The 15,716-nt window shown below is 36.1% G+C and overlaps 1 protein-coding gene across 1 annotated transcript in view; it reads right to left on the bottom strand.

Moving 5' to 3' along the window:
- Nucleotides 1-2,447: 2,447 nt before the first annotated feature.
- LOC123563686 (lysine-specific histone demethylase 1A-like) overlaps nucleotides 2,448-15,716 on the bottom strand; it is a 39,492-nt gene continuing 26,223 nt past the window's right edge. The window contains exons 11-19 of the mRNA XM_053525184.1: nucleotides 14,242-14,332; nucleotides 13,283-13,417; nucleotides 12,062-12,135; nucleotides 11,524-11,672; nucleotides 10,882-10,977; nucleotides 10,396-10,598; nucleotides 9,572-9,814; nucleotides 4,751-4,832; nucleotides 2,448-4,387 (exon numbers count right to left, since the gene is read on the bottom strand). Of these exons, the coding sequence (XP_053381159.1) occupies nucleotides 4,176-4,387; nucleotides 4,751-4,832; nucleotides 9,572-9,814; nucleotides 10,396-10,598; nucleotides 10,882-10,977; nucleotides 11,524-11,672; nucleotides 12,062-12,135; nucleotides 13,283-13,417; nucleotides 14,242-14,332 (1,285 nt within the window). The 3' untranslated portion in view covers nucleotides 2,448-4,175. The remainder of the gene's footprint in view (nucleotides 4,388-4,750; nucleotides 4,833-9,571; nucleotides 9,815-10,395; nucleotides 10,599-10,881; nucleotides 10,978-11,523; nucleotides 11,673-12,061; nucleotides 12,136-13,282; nucleotides 13,418-14,241; nucleotides 14,333-15,716) is intronic.

Raw genomic sequence — 15,716 nt, 5'->3', positions numbered from 1 at the left:
TTACATACACTTGAATTAAATGTTGCTTTTGTGGGAAAGATTGACAAAAAAACAATCGGGGGAATGGGGTTGCGCGTATACATTATATACATTATGATGTATACGAGCAACTCCATTCCCGGTGCGCAACCCCATCCTCGATGATTTTTTGTCAATTATGTCCCCGTAAGCAGGATTTGAAGTAAATGATTTTGATATCCGTTACTTCATAACAGTTGAGTTATCATAAAAAGCATCAGATGTCCTCAGATTAGGCATATGAAGTCAGAAACTGCTATTTTTGTTGGTTTCATACTTTTTTCACGCTTCGTGTCGCCAGAATTTTTGTGACAATAGAGCCGAATCATAAATTACAAACCAGATATTTTACATATATGATGTATCATCATATTTGTGTTGAACAGCATTTTCCTTTTTTCGAGAAAAATGATTCTTGTCTCATACTAAGCAAAGTCATAACTTCACATACCTTAACACCAGCACCGGACGTCACGCAACCCATTTTAAGCGTATTCCCAGCGGGCATTGGATTGCGCGTTTACCACCCGTGATCATGAACCTTTGGCTAAGGTGAGCTAAAACAAGAGGGCCAAGATGGCCCTAGATCGCTCACCTGAGAAACACCATAACAGTGGAAACATGTTTGACCTAGAGATTTCATGGAAACAAATACTCTGACCAATTTTCATTAAGATTGGACCAAAAATGTGGTCTCTTGAGTGTATACAAGTATTTTCTTCAATTTGACCTAGTGACCTAGTTTTTGAGCCAAAATGACCTAATTCGAACTTGACCTAGATTTGATCAAGGCAATCATTCTGACCAAATTTCATGAACCTCAATTGAAAAATACAGCCTCTATCGCATACAAAACGTTTTTCTTTGATTTGTCCTAGCAACCTAGTTTTTTACCCAAGATGACCCATATTCAAACTTGACCTTCATTTTATCAAGGCTATCGTTCTGACCAATTTCATGAAAATCAAGAAAATCAATTGAATCGCATACACAAGGTTTTTCTTTGATTTGACCTAATGACCTAGTTCCTGACCACAGATGACACATATTCTAACTTGTCCTATATTTCATCCAGGCAATCATTCTGATCAAATTTCATGAAGAGCCAGTGTAAATGCAGCCCCTATTGCATACACAAGGAGTTTTTTTAAATGAAGCTGCTATTGTGCAGAAAAGGTCAACATAGCTAAATGGGCCATAACTCTGAAACACATAATGGGATCTGGCCAGTTCAGGAAAGGAACCAAGATCTTATGGTGATACAAGTTGTGTGCAAGTTTGGTTAAAATAAAATTATAAATGAAACCACTATCGTGCAGACAAGAAATTGTGGACGGATGAAGGGCGATCACAAAAGCTCACCCTGTCACTATGTGACAGGTGAGCTAAAAAATGTTGGAGGGGGGAAGGGGAAATGCATGATCAGGGTGGTGGTCATGACTTGCTGGAGTAGCAAGGTGGGGGAACGGTACAACTTTGCATGTTGATAAATATTCGTTGGAATGGGGGGGAGGGGGGTGACCAAGGACAGGGGGTGCCCAGGTGTGGATACACAACTTCACATGTTTATAATAAATGTTGATGGAAAAGAATGAAAGAAGTTTAATAAAATTCTACCAATTGGTTGGTTTGTTATATACAAATCTGCGGATTTTTAAACAATTAAAGGGCAATAACTCTGGTTACTAAAGAGATTCGGATGAAATTGTGTGTGCTCAGCTACATTATGGTGATCTAAATTCAATTTAAGTTTCATAGATCTAGATCAAATATATCACAAGTTATGAAGCAGAAATTATTATTATTATTATTATACCAGATTTATATAATAATAATAATAATAATAATATGAAGCAGAAATTGCCATATTTATAGTACCCTATATAGTTAACACAAGAAATTTCTAAGGGCCTTAACTCTTACTTGGGCAATCTGCCTGAAACTGGACGGGCCGCATTACCTCATTGTGGTGAACATGTATATGAAGTTTTATTTAAATATTCCCAACCACTTCTAGATATGGCTCCAGATGTGGAATTTTCATTAAATCAAGGGCAATAACTCTAAGGGATATCGACCAATCCAAAAAAAAAGTTGACGGGCATCATCGCAGTATGTTGGTTCATGTTTATTTCAAGTTTAATGAAATTCTACCTGCTAGTTATTGAGAAATGGCTGCGGACGAACAATGCCACTTCAATACCCCCCTCACAATTTCATCGGCGGGGGATAATAATTAATCATGTAAATTAAGTAAATAAAATGACAAAAGTTTAAGAGAAAATATTTCTTTTAAGTCTCCATATCCCTTGTCACAGAGAGTCCTGCTAATACCTGGTATTCTAAGAAATATGGAAGCTTCTGGAATTTGGAGTGCACATACACTCGCACACACATCAAACCAGACTATATACAGCAAAACAACAAAGAATTCTTTAAGACTTTATTTACAATGTCATGATTTTAATTCTCAGTATTACTACCATCACAACAACAGAATTCTGAAAATGTTATTGCATGGGTAATGATAATGTACGATGTAAGTCTGTCTAAGGGTGGAGCAGACAGGATGAAACCTTTTGATTTAGCTCTCACATGTAAAACATTCATTAACAAAATCTGTAACATCTTCAGAAAGTATAAGAAACAATAATACAAGCATAAAACGATGAGCTGCCTTGATAAGCATTTATTCCAGTTTTAGAAAACTTGACAAAAGCTTAAGTGAACTAAATTAACAGAATGAGGAAGCAATGCTGAGAAACAAAGTTAAAAAAGCAACAGTAACAACTAAGTAATCTAAGAATTTGTAATTTTATTCATGCTGCATCAGTTTCTTTAAAGAGCTGAATTACCGGTAATGCTTTCCTTGGTCTGCCAGTGAAATTGTATGGGAAGTTCAGTGTTAACTTACAAATGCCCTATAATAAAATTCTATAACAAAATTTTTAAAGGTCAAGAAAAAAATCATTTCCTTAATCAAAGCAAGATGAGGGTTTTAAGATTTGTGCTACAAGGTGATGACTGCACTTTATGAATTATGAACTGAGAAAATGATTGCATGAACAAGAAAACAATGATGGCATTATATCGCTTACCTGAATTTTACAGCTCAAACAGGTAACATCTACAGGATTTCAACTGTATGTTTCAGACAAACTGAATATTCTTAGTAGCAAGTGGCCGGGAAATGTTATTTTGAAATTAGGTCAGCAGTTTCTGATATGATTATTTTCTAGTTTCCACTATACAATTATTTAGAAAAGTGACCATGTCTACCAGCAGCAATGTTTTTTAAGAATCAGAATAATCTGAATAGTATTGACAGATGGTCACAAAAGGACTTTTTGTGAGAAATTCTTGTGAAAAAATCTTTTATTTCTACTAGTGCATTGTATATGCATATTCACAAAGATTGCCATATCCCTCCTGGTAGCAATTTTTTTTTTAAATATTTGAATAATCTGATTTGTTTGTTTTGGGTTTAAAGCCATTTTTCAACAGTATTTCAGTTATGTAATGGCAGGCAGTTAACCTAACCAGCCAACTTCCCAACATGAATCAGAGGTGAAGGAGGAATGATTTCAGGCACAATGTCGTTTATCAAATCGTCAAAGAGAACATAAGCCTCATCCGCGGATCAAGCTAAAAATCTATAGCAAAGTAAAGATGCAATTTGGATGATTTGTGGGATATGAGCATGTAGAAATTCTATGTGTATATGATATGTAACAATGTGAAACTTTGTATGTGAACTGTATGAGCACACTGTATATCAGGTCATTGTAAACATTCATCCAGGTGTTAATACATTCCGCAATTTATTCTGAAAATGACATAGCACTAACAAATCAAGACTTGTGTCTAGGAGAATGAAGTGAACATAGTTACAGATCTTCTCAGCTAGTGAACACATTTTTGACAGTCAATAACCACCTATTACAATCACCAACACAAGATAAATAAATCTTAAACAGATCTCCTGATGTTCTTTGAAGTATCTCGTTGTCCTACTAAATACTTGCAAATTACTGCAGTAAACTGCCTCAGCAAAGCTGGAGAGAATAATTCAACATCTCAATGCAATACCTTTGCTAACAGTCTGTAACATCCTGAACATAACTTTCACTTTTTCTCAAAGCCAAAACTGTTTTGCTTCATACAGTTTGAGAAGGTTGTCTATTTGGTAGAGCATAGGGAGCTCCGAGGAACTGGTCAGCGATCCTGCCAGCTTCTCTCAGCCCGCTCAACATGGCACCATGTACTGTTGCTGGGTAGTTCCTTATTGTATGTTCTCCAGCAAAGAACAGGCGGGGCATGGCGCCTTGCTGAGGGGATATAGGTGTGGCCATCAAATCATAGTCATTGCCTGAAACACAAGAATACAATTGATTTATACAATTTATGATAAAAAGGTGCATATTATCAAGAATAGCCATTGTAAAAGTTTCAATGGAGCAAAAACAAAGTCTTTGTACACCTTTAAATCTGGTTAATTCTGGAAAAATGTGAAATGTTTCTATAGTCATGGAAGGTAAGCAACAACAAGACTTCTACAAGCCAGCAACATGGCCTTATATGCAAGAACTCAACCCAGACTAAGTTAAAGCAGCACCTTGGAAACTGACCATGCTACAGCCTTTAAATGGTAAGTTATTTGTCTTGAAAGGATGCTAAAAAATCTTGTTAAAAGGAGTTTAAATTCTCAAGTGAATACAGAAAGTGAATATACCTGAAGACCCTGCAGCTACAAAAGAGTAAGATCCTCGGGCGAATGGGTCAGCTCTCCATCTTGTTACCAATGTCTCCTTAGGCTGAAATATTCAGGTTTGAAAATAGTAATAATATTTTACAATAAAACCTGTTCTTGTTTACTGTGACTAAAACATAACTTAATGTTCTACGTTGTTTTGTGATTCCTGCAGTGCAGCACTATTGCCAAAGAATCTTTTCAAGTACAGCATTATAGGTAACGATTCCATTTAGCATGGCTATAAATCTATCTACCATATATCACCAGTGGATCAGCATTATTGTCACAGATTCATTTCAAGTACAGCATATTGCCACAGATTCAAGTACCAGTACAGCATTATTGTCACAGATTCATTCCAAGTACAGCATATTGCCACAGATTCAGGTACCAGTACAGCATTATTGTCAAAGATTCATTTCAAGTACAGCATATTGCCACAGATTCAAGTACCAGTACAGCATTATTGTCACAGATTCATTTCAAGTACAGCATATTGCCACAGATTCAAGTACCAGTACAGCATTATTGTCACAGATTCATTTCAAGTACAGCATATTGCCACAGATTCAAGTACCAGTACAGCATTATTGTCACAGATTCATTCCAAGTACAGCATATTGCCACAGATTCAGGTACCAGTACAGCATTATTGTCAAAGATTCATTTCAAGTACAGCATAGTGCCACAGATTCAAGTACCAGTACAGCATTATTGTCACAGATTCATTTCAAGTACAGCATATTGCCACAGATTCAAGTACCAGTACAGCATTATTGTCACAGATTCATTTCAAGTACAGCATATTGCCACAGATTCAAGTACCAGTAAAGCATTATTGTCACAGATTCATTTCAAGTACAGCATATTGCCACAGATTCAAGTACCAGTACAGCATCATTGTCACAGATTCATTTCAAGTACAGCATATTGCCACAGATTCAAGTACCAGTACAGCATCATTGTCACAGATTCATTTCAAGTACAGCATATTGCCACAGATTAAAGTACCAGTACAGCATCATTGTCACAGATTCATTTCAAGTACAGCATATTGCCACAGATTCAAGTACCGGTACAGCATTATTGTCACAGATTCATTTCAAGTACAGCATATTGCCACAGATTCAAGTACCGGTACAACATTATTGTCACAGATTCATTTCAAGTACAGCAAATTGCCACAGATTCAAGTACCAGTACAGCATTATTGTCACAGCTTCATTTCAAGTACAGCATATTGCCATGGATTCATTTCAAGTACCAGTGCTGTATTATTGTCACAGATTCATTTCAAGTACAGCATATTGCCACAGATTCAAGTACCGGTACAGCATTATTGTCACAGCTTCATTTCATGTACAGCATATTGCCATAGATTCATTTCAAGTACCAGTGCAGCATTATTGTCACAGATTCATTTCAAGTACAGCATATTGCCACAGATTCATTTCAAGTACAGCATATTGCCCAAGATTCATTTCAAGTACAGCATATTGCCCAAGATTCATTTCAAGTACCAGTACAGCATATTGCCACAGATTCATTTCAAGTACAGCATATTGCCCAAGATTCATTTCAAGTACCGGTACAGCATTATTGTCACAGATTCATTTCAAGTACAGCATATTGCCATAGATTCATTTCAAGTACCAGTGCAGCATTATTGTCACAGATTCATTTCAAGTACAGCATATTGCCACAGATTCAAGTACCAGTACAGCATTATTGTCACAGATTCATTTCAAGTACAGCATATTGCCACAGATTCAAGTACCAGTACAGCAATATTGCCACAGATTCAAGTACCAGAACAGCAATATTGTCACAGATTCATTTCAAGTACAGCATATTACCAAAAATTCCTTTCAGTACATCTGTAGATCTACCTACAATTTATCGCCTGTGGTACAGCATTATTGCCAAAGATTCCTTTCAGTACAGCTATAGATCTATCTGTGGTACAGCATTATTGCCAAAGATTCCTTTCAGTACAGCTATAGATCTGCCTTCGATGTATTACCTGTGGTATAGATCTGCCTACAATGTATTACATGTGGTACAGTATTATTGCCAAGGATTTCTTTCAGTACAGCTATAGATCTGCCTACAATGTATTACCTGTGGTACAGCATTATTGCCAAAGATTCCTTTCAGTACAGCTACAGGTCTGCCTACAATGTATTACCTGTGGTACAGCATTATTGCCAAAAATTCCTTTCAGTACAGCTACAGGTCTGCCTACAATGTATTACCTGTGGTACAGCATTATTGCCAAAGATTCCTTTCAGTACAGCTATAGATCTGCCTATTATGTATTACCTGTGGTACAGCATTATTGCCAAAGATTCCTTTCAGTACAGCTATAGATCTGCCTATTATGTATTACCTGTGGTACAGCATTATTGCCAAAGATTCCTTTCAGTACAGCTATAGATCTGCCTTCGATGTATTACCTGTGGTACAGCATTATTGCCAAAGATTCCTTTCAGTACAGCTATAGATCTGCCTTCGATGTATTACCTGTGGTACAGCATTATTGCCAAAGATTTCTTTCAGTACAGCTACAGATCTGCCTTCGATGTATTACCTGTGGTATAGCATTATTGCCAAAGATTCCTTTCAGTACAGCTATAGATCTGCTTTCGATGTATTACCTGTGGTACAGCATTATTGCCAAAGATTCCTTTCAGTACAGCTATAGATCTGCCTTCGATGTATTACCTGTGGTACAGCATTATTGCCAAAGATTCCTTTCAGTACAGCTACAGATCTGCTTACAATGTATTACTTGTGGTACAGCATTATTGCCAAAGATTCCTTTCAGTACAGCTACAGATCTGCTTACAATGTATTACTTGTGGTACAGCATTATTGCCAAAGATTCCTTTCAGTACAGCTACAGATCTGCCTATTATGTATTACCTGTGGTACAGCATTATTGCCAAAGATTTCTTTCAGTACAGCTACAGATCTGCCTACAATGTACTACCTGTGGTACAGCATTATTGCCAAAAACTCCTTTCAGTACACCTACAGATCTGCCTATAATGTACTACCTGTGGTACAGCATTATGGCCAAAAATTCCTTTCAGTACACCTACAGATCTGCCTATTATGTATTACCTGTGGTACAGCATTATGGCCAAAGATTCCTTTCAGTACAGTTATAGATCTGCCTTCGATGTATTACCTGTGGTACAGCATTATTGCCAAAGATTCCTTTCAGTACAGCTATAGATCTGCTTACAATGTATTACGTGTGGTACAGCATTATTGCCAAAGATTCCTTTCAGTACAGCTACAGATCTGCTTACAATGTATTACCTGTGGTACAGCATTATTGCCAAAGATTCCTTTCAGTACAGCTACAGGTCTGCTAACAATGTATTACTTGTGGTACAGCATTATTGCCAAAGATTCCTTTCAGTACAGCTACAGGTCTGCTTACAATGTATTACCTGTGGTACAGCATTATTGCCAAAGATTCCTTTCAGTACAGCTACAGATCTGCTTACAATGTATTACCTGTGGTACAGCATTATTGCCAAAGATTCCTTTCAGTACAGCTACAGGTCTGCTTATTATGTATTACCTGTGGTACAGCATTATTGCCAAAGATTCCTTTCAGTACAGCTACAGGTCTGCCTACAATGTATTACCTGTGGTACAGCATTATTGCCAAAGATTCCTTTCAGTACAGCTACAGGTCTGCCTACAATGTATTACCTGTGGTACAGCATTATTGCCAAAGATTCCTTTCAGTACAGCTACAGATCTGCTTATTATGTATTACCTGTGGTATAGCATTATTGCCAAAGATTCCTTTCAGTACAGCTACAGATCTGCTTACAATGTATTACTTGTGGTACAGCATTATTCCCAAAGATTCCTTTCAGTACAGCTACAGATCTGCTTACAATGTATTACTTGTGGTACAGCATTATTGCCAAAGATTCCTTTCAGTACAGCTATAGATCTGCCTTTTATGTATTACCTGTGGTACAGCATTATTGCCAAAAATTCCTTTCAGTACAGCTATAGATCTGCCTTCGATGTATTACCTGTGGTACAGCATTATTGCCAAAGATTCCTTTCAGTACAGCTATAGATCTGCCTTCGATGTATTACCTGTGGTACAGCATTATTGCCAAAGATTCCTTTCAGTACAGCTACAGATCTGCTTACAATGTATTACTTGTGGTATAGCATTATTGCCAAAGATTCCTTTCAGTACAGCTACAGATCTGCTTACAATGTATTACTTGTGGTACAGCATTATGCCAAAGATTCCTTTCAGTACAGCTACAGGTCTGCTAACAATGTATTACCTGTGGTACAGCATTATTGCCAAAGATTCCTTTCAGTACAGCTACAGATCTGCTTACAATGTATTACCTGTGGTACAGCATTATTGCCAAAGATTCATTTCAGTACAGCTACAGGTCTGCCTACAATGTATTACCTGTGGTACAGCATTATTGCCAAAGATTCCTTTCAGTACACCTACAGATCTGCCTACAATGTATTACCTGTGGTACAGCATTATTGCCAAAGATTCCTTTTAGTACAGCTATAGATCTGCTTACAATGTATTACCTGTGGTACAGCATTATTGCCAAAGATTCCTTTCAGTACAGTTATAGATCTGCCTACAATGTATTACCTGTGGTACAGCATTATTACCAAAGATTCCTTTCAGTACAGCTACAGATCTGCTTACAATGTATTACCTGTGGTACAGCATTATTGCCAAAGATTCATTTCAGTACAGCTACAGGTCTGCCTACAATGTATTACCTGTGGTACAGCATTATTGCCAAAGATTCCTTTTAGTACAGCTATAGATCTGCCTACAATCACATCATCACTGACATTCTCCATGATGGCTGCTGCCTCTCCTGCCACCAAGGCTAGCAATACTGGTGCTTTGTACAGGTTCCAGAACAGGAATAACTCCCCACGACTTGCTGTTGTACTCCCAACATGACCAAACAAGTTGGCATTTGGGTCCCAGAATATTCGGTCAAAACACAGCACAACCTGAAAGTAATAAGGTCATTTAAAAGCTTTCTTATCTTTTTCAGGATTTATCTTCAATTATGGAATACTTTGCAATCAGCGTTTTTCAAGAGGGCATAACTATTGTGGAAATTGTGGTTTCACTTAATCCTCCAAATCTCATTTCAACTGATTGAAATGATTTCACAGTATATAGTATATTTTGCCCGACATCTAAACAGATGTCTATTACAAAGTAGTTTAAACATTCACACAAATGAGGAGAATACTGGTACATCTTCATTTCAGTTTCAGAAATACTAATACTGCTTGATCTAAATCTGACGGTCTTCCACAGCAAATGAATCAGAAAAACTAAGGCTATCAGTTCAATCAAGGTGTCAGGAGCTATTCAATGCCAGGCCAATGCTCTACATGACAGCCTGACTAAACATACTGTCCCGGGAGAAAATCAGGCTCCACTTAGGTCTCATGGAGTGTAATTGGCAATATTTCAGAAAAGAGATACTAAAAACACATTAAATCCTATTCAAAAATGACCAAAAAGACATACAAATTGCTTCATACTAAAACATTAATTGAAAATAGAGAAATGAATATACTTTATTTAGATTGCCGAAGCCCATCCTCTGTATTGCAGCAGCCTTCCAGTCTGGAAGTGGGGGTATAAACTGTACACTGTTTGTACCTCCACCCCGTACACTCTCCTTCATCACACCAAGAGGTAAGGTACACATCACTGCATCACCCTTCAATGTCTGCTGATTGCTGTTATTCTTTGCATTACTGGTTAATATTTCAACACCTAGGCAAACAGATAGACACGTATAACTAATCAATATAAAATTATTCTAAACTTTTGTTATCAAATTGCAAAACAGGTGTTTAAATCAATCTAAATGGCCTTGACATATCATATGAAAGAATGCTATTTACATTACTTTGACAAATTAATAGGTAAACAGAGCATTTATTAGGATTATTTTAAGTTCACACAACACAAATTTTGACTGACTTCAACAAGTGTATGACCCGAGTCATCAAATTTGTAAACAGTACAGACATTCTCTGACAGACAGAAAGTTTACCTGTTGTAGTACACCTGATCTGACGGACAGCTGTGTTCAACTTTATATCAAGACCTTCAGATAATGCTACAGGTACACAGGAGTAACCGTTCCGAACTGAAACAAGAGACAAGTTATATAGACCTGCTGGAAATAATGACAGGAAACACTACCCAATTGTCTATATACAGGTGGGGAGAAAGCAGTAAGTTTTGTCAGTGTTGATACAAAAGTCTTTCCCTCTTCAATTTGCACATTAATCAAAATTAAATCATAAAATATCCCAAAGCATAAGCAAGGATCTTTAATTTTACTATTATTTTTTTGCCATGAGATTTCTTCAAAATACACATATTACTGATTTATAAACCTTACATGTGATTTATACTCAAAGCAAAAAAATCCAATGTGATGAAAAATAATATCAAATGCATCTATCTTTAACTAATAGATATTACACAAAGCTGGAACATACAAAACAGTATTTTTCCAAGTAATACATTCACCAATTATATATGAAAATACAATATTGTTTTCTACTTCCTGTCACAAATGGTAATAGCTGATTACTTCTAACATATACCGGTACTGGAGACAGTTAGCCAGCAGGTAAACTTCCATAAAAAACTAATTATTCTTGATAGAATGAACAAAACACCTTACCTGTGAGGTGACTGCCTGAAAATTCAAAATCATCATCCTGATCCCAGTGTTTCAATGAGAGAAGAGACAGGGGCGTGGCATTAGCAAACTCCAGGTTGGCAAAGTGCCAGTCGAGGATCTGCCGATCTCTTGATGACAAGTAAACATCACTGAAAGGGACAGAAAGTTCATGTCATAAAAAAACAGTACCAGTACAAGATGTAACAGAATCATTCTATCATGCTGAATAAAAATTCTGAATTATATACCTTGAGATGAGACAAACTGAAAATTAGTCCATAAAAAAAGAACTGAAATTAATATTATATTGCTTCTTTATGAACACTGGAAAAAAATGTTTCTTGCAGTAGAAAACATTAATTTGCCGAAAAATTCTTACCATGGCTGGTAATGCTAAATACATTTCATGCAATGCTAAAGATTAAAAGTAATAATGCATTCAGGTGAGTGAGTTCTTACATGTGAACACCAAACCTGTTGGCTGATAACTCTCCTATCTAACACAACAATATAATAGGGTAAACAATGAGATTCTTACCTGGGAGGGTTGGCTTCAAGGTCTGATATTTTTTCCTCTATCTCTTTTTGTTGTTCTATTAACTGATCATACTCCTGAAATCATTTATTAAAATGATATTGCCACTGTAACAAACCAACAGTTTCCAAGTTACTTTACATTACAGCTTAATCTCAGTATCTCAATTTCCAAGGGAATTTCACTTCAAAAACAACCAGAATTCAACATTAAAATTAAACTTGTATCAGGTGTTTTTCACTGTTTTGCCATAATTTCATAAACATGTACATGCTATCATGGCATATAAAGTTTATACGTTTTTCTGAAAGTACCAGTCCTAAGGAACTTGAAATAAATACTTTCTTAATATTTGCAAGGCATGATCATGTTTTGATGTAGGCAATAACTTTTTCACTTCAGCAGAGACATAAATTACATCGCTTATTCACTTAAACATAGCTTGACACAGCAAATCGGACTTAATTTAAACAGAGTGAAAATGCAAACAGGATTTGACAGACCTGAAAAGTTCTTCAAGAGAGCCAGAATTTCGAGAAAAGTATGATCAAGACACAAAGTTTCAACTTCATATTTACATTTTCCTTATTTCTTTTTTAAGATTCAGAGACACACAATAAACATTCAATTAAAAAAAGTTCTGCTATTAATACCACTTGGTGGACTGATTAAAATGGTCTTATTATACAGCGAGTCTTTCTATCAACTATATTAATATCCAGGCTCAAAAAATGGCATGTGGTTTACCCAAGGTGCTTATCACAGAAATGACAGAACAACCAACTGTTTCAAAATATGCAGTAAAACACAACATAAAATTTAATGTAAACCATGTAAGATGCACAAAGGCCAAAAATCTTAGTAAAATTTGTTCTTGATTAATCCAATTACAATTTGCCAAAAACAGTTACATATTATACGTATCCAACAATCATTAACCGCTATCAGTTATAAAACATGAAATTGTACATATGCCAATTCAATACATCAAACAGTTTTGACCCACACTTCCTCACTGTATAAAATCAGTAATTGCTTTAATAAACACATAAAAACACTATCTATCATCCAAAATGTTTTTACATTTTGCTTCAAGGTATCATACTCTGTACTCTCTCCATCACTAATATTAGGTTTATCTGTTAATATCCACTTACTGGATGACACACAAGGGGTCTAACACAAATATACAATCCGACTGACCATGTTCGAAGCCTCCCCTACCTTGCCAGCTACTTTGAGATCCCGGAGTTTACTCTTGATGAGGAATTCTGCAGTGATATCTCTCGGTGGTTTAACTTCTGATGCTTCCTTCCACTGTTTATGTAACTCCTCAATCCTGTCCTTCAATACCAGACACTGAAAACAGAAACACACCACTCATCATACACATTAAAAAACATAATTTCTCTTTTCTTGCATTTCATTGATTTTACCCATGCCGGCAAAACCCATCTGGCACCCCCCATGCAGGATAAATCTTGTGCTGTTATGACAACTAGCGATTCATGCATTGAATATGTAAGATACGAAAAAAATCAGGTACCTTGATAGTTTCTCTCCGTTCCATATAGCATATTTCTCGATTCAAAATACGTTATTTTACAGTTAGAACATACTGTTATGCTACAAACGATAAAACTAAAGGGGAACTTTGTTATTGTGCATCACTGAAACGTCATGACATCACTTCTGCCTATGGACATTAATTTCCCGCGCTTTGTGTACATACTCTACTACAAGAAAGAGTGCATTTCTATTTGTTTTATTTTATTTCTTTTGTAAAATAAGGTATGCAAAAAATATGTCAGAATAAAATGCTTATATGCATACGATATGCAAAAAAAAAATATCAATCATGTGTTTAGGAATCGGACAGAAATATCCGTCCCTTGGCCACCTGCGCATGGGCGGTAACTCGGCCAGCCTTGTTACCGCCCAATGCGCAGGTGCCCTCGGGACGGAGATTTCTATCCAATTCGTAAACACATGACAGATATTATTATTCTTGATCTCTAAAGTACACTGGAACACTTTAAAACTAGAGCTTGTTTTTCACAAAACAGATATTTGACCATAATTATAAATGAAAAGCAAGACAATTATTTGAAATCCATATGATAAACATTTCTTACAACACCGCTGTTTCTCAATCAGTAAGAACAAATGTATTTTACACAAACCTGGTGTAGATTTTTCTTGAGTTTTTCCTGTAGTTCTATGATATTTTTCTGATGTTCAATCTGCTTCTCCTTTACATGTTTCTCCTGCAACCTGGAAACATAACTTGTAAACTTAGAAACTACCGAGGCTCACTTTAGATGTCTTATGTATAAGCTCTAAAGTGTCTGCTTTTAAAGCTGGAACCTCCAGGAATGGGTAGCAGTAATAATAGCATTGTGCATCAATAGTGCTAATCCCCAATGAAATGGATTATCTATTATTCTTATTTGCTGGAGGTGAAAAAGGTATATAGAATACGTAATGGGGAAAGTCATTCATTTTAGTGTACTTCCTGAATTCTGAACAAGAATGCCAGAATGTCACAACATATGCCCGTCACAGAAAATTTCTTTACACTAGCATCTGTATTTGCAAATGGAATTTTAATTTTTTGTGGTTATTTAGTAATTATTGTAATTCTTTTGTTCACAAGTCCACAAAAAACTCCTTAACAGGTAGAGATACTTAAAATACACCTAAAATTTAAAAGTAACATCTATGTTGTACCACAGAAAAGTGGTCTTGATTTTTCCGTATTGTCAGTTTTAAAAAAGTTACAATATAAGTTATCTATAGTAACAACTACGGGAAGTTGATCTTAAAACAAGAGGACCATGATGGTCCTGAATCGCTCACCTCTTCCCACATGACCCAGTTTTGAGTATGACATCGTTTTTTCTATTATTTGACATAGTGACCTAGTTTTTGAGCTCATGTGACCCAGTTTTGAACTTGACCTAGATATTATCAAGATAAAAATTCTGACAAATTTTCATGAAGATCCATTGAAAAATATGGTCTCTAGAGAGGTCACAAGGTTTTTCTATTATTTGACCTATTGACCTAGTTCTCGAAGGTATGTGACCCTGTTTTGAATTTTACCTAGATATCATCAAGGTGAACATTCTCACTAATTTTCATGAAGATCTCATGAAAAATATGGCCTCTAGAGAGGTCACAAGGTTTTTCTATTTTTATACCTACTGGCCTAGTTTTTGACCATACGTGACCCAGTTTCGAAACTGACCTAGATATCATCAAGGTTAACATTCAGATCAATTTTCATGAAGATCCATTGAAAAATATGGCCTCTAGAGAAGTCAAAAGATTTTAATAATTTTAGACCTACTGACCTAGTTTTTGACCGCAGTTGACCCAGTTTCAAACTTGACCTAGATATCATCAAGATGAACATTCAGACCAACTTTCATACAAATCCAATGAAAAGGATGGCCTCTAGAGAGGTCACAAGGTATTTTTATTATTTGACCTACTGACCTAGTTTTTTAAGGCACGTGACCCAGTTTCAAATCTGACCAAAATATCATCAAGGTGAACATTCTGACCAATTTTTATGGAGATCCATTCAAAAGTATGGCCTCTAGAGAGGTAACAAGGTTTCTCTATTTTTAGACCTACTGACCTAGTTTTTGAC

The sequence above is a fragment of the Mercenaria mercenaria genome, chromosome 2, assembly GCF_021730395.1.
Source record: "Mercenaria mercenaria strain notata chromosome 2, MADL_Memer_1, whole genome shotgun sequence".
Taxonomy (NCBI): Eukaryota; Metazoa; Mollusca; class Bivalvia; order Venerida; family Veneridae; genus Mercenaria; species Mercenaria mercenaria.
The sequence above is the reverse complement of the archived record's forward strand: the minus strand, read 5'-3'. Positions and strand labels throughout refer to the sequence as shown.